At 37.5% G+C, this 13005-nt stretch overlaps 1 protein-coding gene across 1 annotated transcript in view; it reads right to left on the reverse strand.

Moving 5' to 3' along the window:
• Nucleotides 1-13005, reverse strand: part of PALS1 (protein associated with LIN7 1, MAGUK p55 family member) — a 51461-nt gene that overhangs the window by 20327 nt on the left and 18129 nt on the right. The window contains exons 2-3 of the mRNA XM_048947458.1: nucleotides 5078-5591; nucleotides 222-430 (exon numbers count right to left, since the gene is read on the reverse strand). Coding sequence (XP_048803415.1) covers nucleotides 222-430; nucleotides 5078-5444 — 576 coding nt within the window. The 5' untranslated portion in view covers nucleotides 5445-5591. The remainder of the gene's footprint in view (nucleotides 1-221; nucleotides 431-5077; nucleotides 5592-13005) is intronic.

Raw genomic sequence — 13005 nt, forward strand, 5'->3', positions numbered from 1 at the left:
CGACTACTCACATCAAAAAGGGCATTCTTATCCCCCAAATATTCCTTCAGTTACCGCTTTCCTGGAAATGTGGAAAAACTGGATACAGCAACCAGTGACTACTGGAATTCATTTTCTATTTAACATGCAGTAACTCAAACAAGTTTGTCAAGTACACATTTCAACAACAGCTATGATTACATGCTTCGTATACATATCAATGAGATGCATACTGTACATACCTCTTGTGCTAGTTCTTGTGCATTGGAGATGAGAGGATATGGAGGACTGGCTTTGTTCATGTACACTGTAACAGCATTGTGTATCTTAAATGCATTCTGAAAATCAGTGTTTTGAACAAGCTGTAAGATGAGAGAGATATCCTCTTGGCTCTGAGGGTCTACCAAAACATGCTGGATATGTTTTAGGGAAGTTAATAGTTCTTCCACTTCTGGTAGGAAATAAAACCAAGACACAAGTTAAAGACTGATAATGTTGTAATGTTTGTGTTCAGAGTTTTACAGAAAAATCTTGCTATTCAGTTTAAATCAGCAGTAATGTATGCAAATGTATTACTTAGCTATTATTCTCTCATGGTTATCAGCAGAACATATTAGGATCAAAACAAGGACCACAAGCCAGTATAAGAAAAAGAAACAAGCTGATGAATGGTTCAAAATTGAATTTCAAATAATAGGAGCAGTACATCTCTGAAGGAAACCACTGGTACGTAAAAGATCCGATAACTACAGCTCGTGTATAACTAAATGTTAAAGAAGAACTATTTTGCAATACAAAATCAACCGCTTTGCTAAAACTAGTCTTGATTCCCTGCATAATAATTTAAATACACTTTATTTAAATACTCCATGTGCATATATAACGTATTGCTTGCTTACAGAATGAGTGATTGATAAGTAAATTACACTTTTATTATAAAAAGGAAAGAAATAATTCCCGGACAATTAAAAAGAACACATCCTAAAAGCATTCCATACTCATGTAAAAAACATCTTACCCACCTTCCTATAACCACCAAGGAAACAAAGAGCAGTAGGAAGCTGCAGTGAAAGCTCAGATAGAGGCAGAGCAGGATATTCCACAAGGGAAACATAGTACAGCTCAGAACAGCAATTAAGGCCAGCATCTTACTGGGGAAATGCGTACAAGATCTACTGCCCATCGCACAGGGAAATGCTGTTTGGGATGAAAGTCAACACCTAGCAGGCAAGAATATTTGCTAAATAGGATGAGGTAATCTGGCAGATTATTGCCTAGGGGAGTGTGCAAATAGTCTCAGTAACCTCTTCTCCTGGCACTTAAGATTACTGCTTTCAAGTACTAAAAAAATAAAAATATGTGGAAAACAGTCAGATGCTCAGGTTTCTATTAGTGCCTGTTCAGTTAAACATCAACTGAAAACTCTGTTGTTACTGTTACTAGGTTCAAAGAAACAAGGCATTAGAGAACTCCACTTCTTTATAATACTCCTTAAGCATCGATGGTTTTATTCAATTATTTCTGAATTCTCTACCCAGTTATATACCTGAGACTTCAAGTACATGCACAAATACTTTCTAGTGTATATTCCTTATAAGACAGAAACATACAGACTGATAAGACATTTATTCTGCAGCTATAGTAAAAAGACGTACTCTTAGATGCCCCCACACACTACCTCTTCAGTACTTTCCTAGTTCCTTCTATCTTGCCCTTCCTTACAAATCTACCACAGTACTCTCCTCACCAACTAATCTCTCTGTACACCCAACCTTCATCTGTGCTGGATGTGGATAACCAACATCATATCACACTTCTCCCAGGAACAGCAAAAGCTCCAAAGGCATAAAAGCCATCCCAGGTCCCTGTTTATGACTTCTAAGTCACCAATTATATTTCTGAAGGCTTATTCTGTTGTTGTTCATAAATGCCAGGTAGCAAGACTCTTATCTCTAGACATTCCCTATTCAAAGGGTTGTACAGAAGAAAACAGTTCAGTAAACAACTAACATCTTGCACATTTACTCACAGAAAAAGTCAAGGTTCTGTGGAAGAAAAAATCCATTTTATAGCGCAGATCAATTAGCCATCAACTGTTTTATTAATTTCAACTCTCGTTTTTCGAGAAGCGTTGCAGTCTTTTCCCATTAGACCAAGAAATGGCTGGAATGTGACACAGCACTGCATGATACACGTAGTAATCAAAAGGACTGCCAGCAAAAAATACGCAACTGCAGGGGAGGACCCATGGTCACTGCTTAACATGTTGGATCATTTTAAACAAAAAGTTAACAAGCAGAACATTTAAGAGCACATAGTTAGTTTTTGTGTGTATTATCACTGATATCTTAATTTTTAGGTTCTTTTAGATCTCTTCAAAGTACTACATATACTACTGCTAGCTCTCTAATGCCTCATATGCTACTTGAATAACACTGCTAAGAAAGCTACCGGTTTATGCAAAACTATTTGTAAGTATAAATTAAGTTAGAGAAAAAAAAATGTTTTGTATTCTGTAAATAAATTTTGCCTGAGTAAAAAAAAAAAAAAAAAAAGAAAGGCTGTTTTTCCCCACAAAAAAAAGGAAACGAAAGTTTTTGCTGCAGCCACAAAAGGTTTCTTACATAAAATGTCAGCTACTTATTTAATTAGGAGAATAAGCTGCAGTGTAAAAAATATTTTCTGCATTTAAGAGAAATACATAGCTATGAGCGAGCTTGTTAAACACTTCAGTAATTAACATGTTCTAGGTGCTCAGAAAGGTATTTCCACTCTGTCAGCTGTCTAAATCATGTCCTGTTTTGATAATAAACATGCCCTTTAAAACTGGTTTAATTAAGTGTGCTGTTTTATCTTTATAAACAAAATCCAATCCGCTTGATTTTTTAATTGTTACGATGAAAAGATTGAAGGCTCGGCAACGAAATACCAAATGAGATATTAGCATGTATGGAATGCTGTTTTCAAAACTAAAAATGTAGACAATATGCATCAGCCCTATGTTTTAACAGCAATTCTATGGCTTAACAAATAAAGCAAAGCCAAAATCCATTTTTTAAAATGCAATGATAATAGTAGTTTAACAACTTTGTAATTCACTAGCGCTGGTTAAGACTCTTGCTAATAAAGCTTGAAAATACATCAAGGTGAAAATTCAGTAGTCAGAAGGAGCAAGCTTCAGAAATTCAAACTAAATACAAAGCATTTCACATGCTACAAGTTTTGTTTTGTTTTTTTGACTAGGTCATGGGCCAGCAAGTTTCTTAGAGATCAAGAAGTTGAACATACTAACTTCAAAAATTCCAGCCTCTCCAAAACATTAAAAAGTAGAAGTACTAAATAAAATGGACTCCAGCTTTTTTCATGATATTCTGTATTTTATATGTATGTGCATTCATAAGATAACTTCACCAGCCCTTGGTGAGAGTCAGGAATAAGCAGCTTCATTGCAAATTCAGCAGAAGTGTCAGATCTTATAACAGTTAATCCAGAAACTGGAAAAAAAAGGGTGTGCTTGAGAGTAGAGGAAAAAAATTAGAAGAGGTCAAGTTACCTGGAGAAGTGCCTTGTAAAATTTAAAATTCTGACTCAGTTTTACTGCACTCATAGCTGAAACAGATTTTTTTTATGGACTACATAGGTTACAAGATTATAGCACTGCAGCTACATTTTCTTCCTTAAAGCGTTCAGCGATTCAAGGCGACGGCTGACTGCAATCCAATGCCCACTTTCAGGAGTGCGAAACAATAATAAATCCTCACCTCCTAAATCTCAGTCTGTTTGATCCAAATTATTACTATATTGCCTTTATTTCTCTGTCAAACATGACTGTCAATATTACGTCAAGTTTCTACTCGACTGAAAAGCCCTAATTGAACACCCTGGTGCATAGAATCATACAGTCACAGAGTGGTTTGGGTTGGAAGGAGCCTTTAAGATCATCTAGTTCCAACCCCCTGCTATAGGCAAGGACACCTCCTCTGTACCAGGTTGCTCAAAGCCCCATCAGCCTGGCCTTCAGTACTTCCAGGGAGGAGGCATCTACAACCTCACCGGACAACCTGTTCCAGCATCTCACCATTCTCACAGTAAAGAATCACTTCCTAATATCTAGTCTAAATCACCCTCTTCCAGCTTAAAGCCATTTCCTGTCATCTTTTCACATATATAGATATATCATAAATTAGTCTAATTACATTACTGCATCTTCAAAAGGTCCCAGCCTTTCTAGGTCAAAGAACAGACTACGCACACTCAACAAACTAGTGAATATTTCTGCTGTGTGTCTTTAGACATCTATTTAAAAATAAAGATATCATTTAAAGCAGTAAGGATCTTAAAACAGGTAAGGATTTAGAAGTTAAAACTCCCAGAAGTTGGGATGTTTGCAATGCCTTATTTTCACTCCAGAGACAACACCTCACTTTAGATGACTAGATGCTTGTATTTGCAGAAGAAAGGTTAGAAGTATTTCCTATAGAAGTGCAGTTAAAGCAACAAAAGCTATGAAGTGAAGGCTTTCATAATGCATTTCTACAAAAATTACTAGCTTTAGAATAATTATATAAAAATCTTTAGATTAGCAGTCAAAGTAAGCAGCCCTTCATTGTCAAGGCCAACAGTTTAAGGAAAAATGCAAATGATATTAGGTGACAACTGAAAACACAAGACAACCAGAATAAGAAAAAACAGACATGATTCACCACAAAATATTAAAAGCCTTAGCATCTTGTGTAGCATTTTATTTTATATGACATCGCTTACTCTGATACGTGCTTCATCAAACTTAATAAAATCTGGCAGCAGATACATGGTTTTCCCCACCCTACAGAGATGGAGACATCCAATGAACCCAACAGTACTCTGCAATTTGTTTAAGTGTCCCCCAGAAGGATTAGTTTTGGGAAGATCTTGCTGGGGGACATACTTAAGCTTGGCTAAATGAAGAAAATCATAAACCCAAAGGATCAGAAGTCTTGAGACTTACGGTAGGAAGAATTATCTAAATCACATTTTCAGTGACAAAGAAGAACATAAATATTCAAATCTTTTTTTTTTTTCTTCCATTAACCTGTTCATAATTTCCACCAACACCTACCTAGTGTCTTCACAGTATAATGAGGACTCTCCAAAATAATCCCTTCTTCTGTGTCAAATATTGGATTGTCTATTCCAGTTTTTGGAGGAATCTGTGCTAATTTCTTAAGCCTCATGGAAGCAGTAAGGTCCAATTCCTGTTTCTTTCCCTCTTCCTCCCTTCTGCGCCTTATGTCCTCCTGCTGCTGCCGGATTCGCTCCAGCTGAGCACTCCGCCTCATGGGCATCATCCTGGAGCCCAAATCTCCAGGGCAATCAACAGCCATTTCTCGGTGCTTCTGAGGTTCCTCAGGAGATGCAAGATCCACATTTTTTGCTTCACTATCAGAATCTTCTGTGATGTGTCCGTTCATATGAGAAGTTGTCATGGTTATGTGCAATTAGGCCTATTCTCTTCAAATAGAAATGCTGCTATTAGGCCAGTTTTCGTTATGCTGCTGTGTAAAATCCATTATAACTTCAGAAATACATCCCTTCCATCACAGGGCAGCTGAAGAAGCATCCACGATGAAAATCTAAAGAAAGACATTCAAAAAAAGTTAGTAAATATCTGCATTAATAACAAATACCTAAGACACTTCTTCAGCGCTCCAAGCATGAGAACACGAACTTCCTCTCCACATCATACTTCTTCTCTTACTAAGAACTACAGAACCTCACAGATCTGATTCATCTGTTTTAGAAATTTTCATATGCTGGCATTAGAGAATTAGTAGTTCAAACTCATGCTAAAATTTTGTACAATTCCACATCAAAGAACTGGATTATTCTGCACAACTGCAAATTAGCAGTCTTCTGAAAATTCTCACTAATGCATCCTTCACTCTTAAAAATTCCAATGAACTATGGTAGTACAAGCACTAAATACGAATAATTTGTTGTAAACAAAATGCTCACAAGAGGATTTATAAACATGTAAAAATACTTCCATTTATTGCTCACAAATTGAAGCATTTCCTTGTAAACCCTGCCTCTCAGGTTTCAGAGAAGACAGGTCTGGCACAGAGTTCTTCCAAAAGATACCATCTAAAGCAGACTGGAACTGCACTTACACAATTCCAAGTAGTGATAAAGTCTTAGCATGAGTTATGTTAGCAGCTACTCTTAATGCTTTCTATAGCAGGAAATTCATATCAAATACAAGAGCAGAAATCCTCATCTGTGCATGCACACATATTTATTTGGTAGTGTACAATAACTGATTTTCAAAGGCACATAGTGGCATTCCACTACACTCCAAGTCCAGCCTTACCACTCTTGTACAGTTTCTCATTTCTGCTGATTCAAACTAAAAACTTCAGTGTTTGAAAAAATGCAACCATACAGCTCTTAAATATCACACATACCTGTGCCTTACACTTTTTCTTCCTGCTCTCTGTATCACATAACCACAGAAATATTCTCAGTAAGCCCAATTAAAAGGTAATAAAATTTGCAAAAAGTTACAATTACATTTGATTTTTCAAGCTTTTTTTTTGTGTGTGTTATTATTTATCAAGTGAAAGGATATAGCACAAACATCCCAGAAGGTGCATTACATAAAACCACTGGAAGGACCAAGATGAAAAGAAATCCTCTCCTATACCAAATGTTTGCATTTGGAGGAGGAAGGGAAGGCTCCTTCTGTTGTAATTAAGTTGAAAATTAAATATCATTAGCACAGCTTTGGAGGAGCAGCAACAGACACTCCTACACAAACCACTGCCAGCTTGCAATTCTAAGTATGTGCAGCTTTTCATTTTCATTAATGGTATGCAGCTACATACAGCAACAGCAAAGCAGTTTTCTTCACTTGTTTCTCACCCAGCTACTACAACTATTACTAAGATTTTCTAAAAAAAATCTGAAGAGCACATAGAGAGAAGTATTTTTCAACCGTGAAAAATCTTTTTGGGTCTTCTAATGACGTTTAGGTATCCTGCACTGACATGCAAAAGTGTTTTTAATGTTCAACATTTTCTCGTTCAGAATAAAGAAGAAAATCAAGCAACAAAGAAAAGCCCATTGAAAGATGTACAGCACAGTGGCTAACGCTGCAAGTGCTGCACGGTAAGCTGGGGCCTGTAAAACCTTCTCTTAGTGCCCAATTTAAAAGGAACAACCTTTGGAAAATGGAGTCACAAAGTTAGTGTTCAGGAGCAGTTAATATAAAGCCCTGGGCCAAAACGGGATTTCTGAACATCAGGGAAAGGCAGACAAGAAGTTCACACAATGACACCCAGGCAGCCAAATGAACAATATTCCATCAAATCTAAAATCATTAGCTACCTAAGAGAAAGTATGTTTTGAGGTTAAATGGAGAAATAACAAAAACTTACACATCTACACAGAATGAGAAGTTTTTAAACCCCTTTCATTTAGCAATAAGCTCTGAAGACCAGAGAAACAAAAATATAATCTGAGGTAAATATACGTAATATGTAGACAACAGTAATATTGTTTCCATGTTCACTTTCCATGCAAGATGTCAAGGGCATACAAATTCTTGAAGGAGTGAGACATAAGAGTGGCCTGTAATAACAACGGCTCACTTTCAGTCTCTAAGATCTGAGCTAAGCCAGTTAATAAAGAAACAAACGTTAGGGTGTCAGGGTTCCCCACCCCCCCCCCGGTCTCACTAATAGCCATATTTGGGAAGAAGATATCAAAAAGTAAGAGTTTCAGGAGCACTTCAAGTAGAAAATAATTTTTATATCCCAGAAAATTTCATGTCTCTGTAATGAGGAATTAAGAGTACAAGGAAAGTAATCACACCCAGGTAACTGAAAAGAAATCTCACTTGAGATCTCATTTATCAGGCAACCTTAAGTTCAACTTGGCCAAAATACCAAACCAAGTCCTCCAAACATATCTAATTAGTAATCTGTAAAAGCAAAGGGATGCTGCCAGTCTGGAATGTCAGAATAGCTTCCCTTATTCAAAGGACTGTGATAACAGGTTAACCCCTCCAATTCTGAGCCCGCTTTGTCTCTGCCTTTTGAAGCCTACCTCAGATACCACAAAGCCTTATCTGCAACAATTCATAGAAAAATGCTACTGCCAAATGCAACAAATGAAATGAGCATTTTATTTGTTTTCATCGCCACAAAAGGGAAAAAAACCAAACAACTTTCAGATCAGTTCTGAAGCTCCTCTCTACAGAATTCAAATGTAAAACATGACACTGGTAAAGCATTATAGCATATCTTGGTTTGAGGGCTGAGCTAGCTGAGGTTAAAAATACTAATTAAGCAGAAGCAGATAATAGGAACAGGTAGAATTATTCTAACCAATAAGCATGACATCAGAAGCCTTACGACAAATGAGTACAGGAACAGTTTACTTGCCTTTTCTTTCTAAGGGTTTCTTTCATAATTTTAAAAACCCTACAACAACATCAGTAAAGGAAGGCTGGTACACCAAGTCTTTTCTCTACAAGTTGTGGATCGTCTGGGAAATCAGAAAAAGCATATATTTTATTCCACTAGTTCTTATACAAGGGGGAGAATTTACAGACATTCAACAATACTGGTTTTCCAGAGTCATGTATAAAATACACAGAAGAATATTTGCACTTAACAGAATCCTGCTTTAGGACTTTGCATTAGCAGCCTGTGCAGCCCTCAGACGTACACAAGTATCTGTGGAATAGAGATTGGTTGCTAAAAGTTTGACAGTTAAATCATAGCTCTGTCCTCTTTAAACTGCTCCTATCTAGCAGGGAACCTCCGTGTTGTCAAGTGATAAACAGATGTTTCCAAATACAATTCATTTATGACTGTCTTCTGCCAAAGTTATGCAGTAAGTCTGACCAATATGGCTGTGGAGAATGTTTTCTCTTCACAGACCACATTTACTATTGAGTTTTTGCACTACAGAGAAGGTTTGTACAAACTGCCAACTGAAGTACAGCTACTGAGAGGGTGCGTTTTACCTGCTCCCAACACCATTCAGTATTACAGAAGAACTTCACTGCAAGGTAATCATGAAAAGCAAACAATTTCCTATACAAGGTCAGAACAGAGAAATTAAGGACAAAAATTAGCTATTGTCTTGCTAGCTACATCTATTCTTTGGAATACTGTATTATACAAAATAAGCAAGCACCCTTCATGCTGAGTCCTTAGCAGAGTCAGGCTGCTATCATTCCTCTAACCATCACCAATGCTGAACGTACTACTCAGCAAAGCAGAGACCCAAAAAGCTCCATTAAAGAACAAACATATAGGAAAGTAATCACCTTGGTGTGCAAGGCAGATGCTAAAATAAAACAAAGACCGGCATGGACAGAAACAGAAGGGAAATGCTATCAGGTGGCTTGAGCTTTCACCCAGGGAACTCTGGCTGGTGTGCACAGCAAACCTAATTGCTTTAGCAACCAAATTCCATATAGTAAAATTAAATCTGCTTTGCTTAAGCAACTTCCACAAAGCAAAAATGACACTTTCTAGAGGCTAAGATTGTATTATGTTTTGGTGATGTTTAAAAATTCAGTTCTAGAAAAATATGATTAGGCTTGACAGTTCCCTTTCCAAAATTCATTAAAACTGCAAATCCTGAATGACTGCATGGGAGTTCAGCAGTCACTGCCAGCCAGACTCAGTTACTTCTGGCACAGTAAGGAACACAAAAGCCCTACTCAGTAAGGAGCACAAAAGCCCTACTTGGAACTGTAATTATAAATGTAAGAAATGCATATTAACATTGTGCACAATGCAAAAAAATTTATCAGATGAGAGCCACATACAATAACTATAGCAGATATGGCACAGTAACATGTTCATTAGAAACAACTGGAAGAAGCATTGTAGGCTGCTGAAGTCATTTAAAACAGATTGATTAAAATCACATACAAAATGCTTCCTGATAATCTGAATTACTGAGAAAATACAAGCAGAGAATTATGCCAGCCATCTCCATCACGAGCCATCAGCGGCTCAATTAGCAATGGGAGTTTTTACTCAGGCTTCTAAAAAAGCAACACTTCAGTCATCAAAATTGCAAGCTATCACAGTAAAGTAGAATTTCAGTAATTTCATGAGTGGAATTCATTGTAGAAAAAACATTCCCAGCTTTCACTGCATCATCTCCCAAGCATCATTTGTTTCCTCAACAGTACTCCAGGCTTAAGAAGCTTGAAATCAAATTGCATAAAGCACGGCAAAACACAAATCAGTTTGCAAAGCACAAATTTCATTACTAATTGATGAGAAATTGGAGTGTATGGTAGAAAATACTTCACAGATTTCACATGGAGATCAGCAGCATCTGGAATACCTGGTACACACTTGAGCAGCCTAATGTTTTTCAAAAACAAGTTGCAAAATCTATGACAGCTTCACACCATTTTTCTTAAGTTCAAAAATTCTGTAAAAGAAAAAAATACCCTGCAGTAACTTTGCAATGCAATCAATACTAATTTCTAGTATGCTTTTTTTGTTTAGTCTACAACATTTTACATCATTTTCTGTAATCAGATGCTGTAGTATAGTCTTGGTATTGAAAGAAAATGTTTCCTTCATGTCCAGCTGGCTTTTCCTTCTAATCATTTCAGAACAGGGTTCATTAGAAAACCTGTCAAGCACGGTAACTCAGTTCAACACGTGTATTTCAAAGGGCTATCAGACATGCCAAAAGGTTTTAGCATTCCATGCTCACTTCAATGTGCAAGGTATGTGGATCAACAGCTAAAAGCTCTAAACTCTCAAAGGAAAGCAATTTTCATAGTTACTGCTATGTTACATTTGTGCAGGAGGAGGAATAAGACTGTCAACTTACAACATTAAAATGCAATAAAAATGGTGAAATTGAAATTTCAGGCACTGAGAAGAGATTCCAGCTTCACAAACTGTACGTACAAGTTGCCTGAGATACAAACATGGGAACTGTAAGCACGTTATTGTGTCACACTGATTCCATACATGGGATTTGTCATTATCAGAGAAGTCCTCTTCACTGCCAAAAGCCCCGAAGAGCAACTGGGCACTCACCTGGCCCAGGGAAGTAACATATGCTCCCCCTCTGCTTCCTCCTGAGCCAGGGCTTCTCAGGCAGCAGCTGCAGCTCCTCATTTACACCAGCTCAGCATTCCACTGCCATTCTCTGGAGTGGGACCGCTCGTTCCCATGGAAAGAGCTTTGTCTGCTCCCTCCACGCTCCTGCAAAGAGCTGCAGGACTTACATCATACATGAGCCACACAGGGCTCCTCACTGCACTCAGCTTCTCACCCTGCAGTTTTGAGATGGGGCAGCTGCTCCTCCAGCCTTGTCAGTGAGCAAGGTGACTGCTCAAACCCGGAGGTGAAAAAGCACCATTTGTGAGTCATGTTGAGGGTGTACCTCAGTAAGGAGCAGTAATGCTGCCAGTTAGGTCTCTGAAGAGCAGCACTTTGAGGAAAAGCTCACAGCCTCAGTGACTCAGGTGTCTGAGGGCACCAGTTAAGACAGATGTAGGACGCATCACCACAGACTAATTTCAATAATGTATTTTAAATCTGTTAAGTCTAAAGCAATCAAAACCCTTGAGAATAAGCATGGTTTAAATTTTAAGAAATTGAACAGGCTGATTTTTAGAAAAGAAATAAAAACTTACATAAAAGGGGGCAAAACAAAATTCTTGCCAATATCTCTGTGAAAGACACATTGCATGTCCTGTTAGCAGCAATCTTCCTTCAGTAGTATCTCAATAGTGAACCCCTGTAGCCTATTAAAAGCAATAGCAGGGCAAGTGGAACCACTGCATGAGAAGTTCTAGTCCTAACAAACTGAACTTTCCACCTTTGGTCCCCATTACAAAAAACTGAAGTGCTTCCACAACTGACCAAAATAAAAACCCACTTACTGATAATACTAACAAACATTTTACTTGCCACCATTCCCTTTGTTTTAAATATAAACCAGTATTTGCAAGCAAGCATTGTTTAATTTCTCCTTTTTAGACCAAATTAATGAGAGATGAGAAGGGAAATAAAGTTTCAGTTGGTGTGACTACAGATACATTTAGGGCAGGAAGAATAAGTCAGAGAAGGCTTCAAGCAGCCTATTGCCAAAATTCACAACTAGATAGAAAACAGATATCTGCCAAGGCCATTTAAAGGATATTTTAAAATTCAGTAACACACTACTTGACCTTTGTTTATATTTTGCTATCCTGTATCAATAACAAAGCTCTTACATGGATGATCAAAAAGTGCTCAACTATCAGCAACTCCTAGTGCTTACAAGGCCTAAACTCTCCGTTAGCTGAAGAGTACAGCAGAGGGCAGCCTCTACATCAATTAAAAATGTGAGAAAAGAAAACAGGTTCAGTTTCAAAAAGTAGCCCACAGATACAACCAAGGTTATAGCTCTTTGAGTGGTCTAACGTCCAGAGGACCCCCATACACTACGTAGATTTACTACCCCAGCATCCCACTGCAACTTAGATTAATGCTTGACTGCATACACATCTGAATATCCAGTTCTAATCAAGTCTTTTGCACCATCTACCCCTGCTCTAGAATTAACATTTGATATAAAAATGACAGTGGAGTTCACAAGTATCTACAGGCTGCAAGGACAAGTTCTTAAGTAGCGAAAGAAAAAAAGACTTACTTTAATGGAGAGTTAATGCCAAATGTTTAGAAACCTTAAAGCATAACAAATGAAGAGTAACGGAATTCCTAGAATTCCAAGGGTTGTTAAAAGATCTCACAGGACAGACAGAAACACGATAAGACGACAGCCATTTCTTTATCACCTATTCACAGACAGACAAGACTGCAGATTTCTTTGTTTTAAAGGTAAACATGCCAGTCCTTGTTTTGAACTGAGCTTATATTCTCTGTAGAATTAAAAATACCGCTGCTGTCTTAAATATCTAATAAGATTTCCTCTCAAGCTCATCCCTTTAAATTGTATTTTTTTTGGTTTGGACTCCTGCATCCTGATCTCAAGTTAATTCCCAAGTTT

The sequence above is a fragment of the Lagopus muta genome, chromosome 6 (assembly GCF_023343835.1).
Source record: "Lagopus muta isolate bLagMut1 chromosome 6, bLagMut1 primary, whole genome shotgun sequence".
Lineage (NCBI taxonomy): Eukaryota > Metazoa > Chordata > Aves > Galliformes > Phasianidae > Lagopus > Lagopus muta.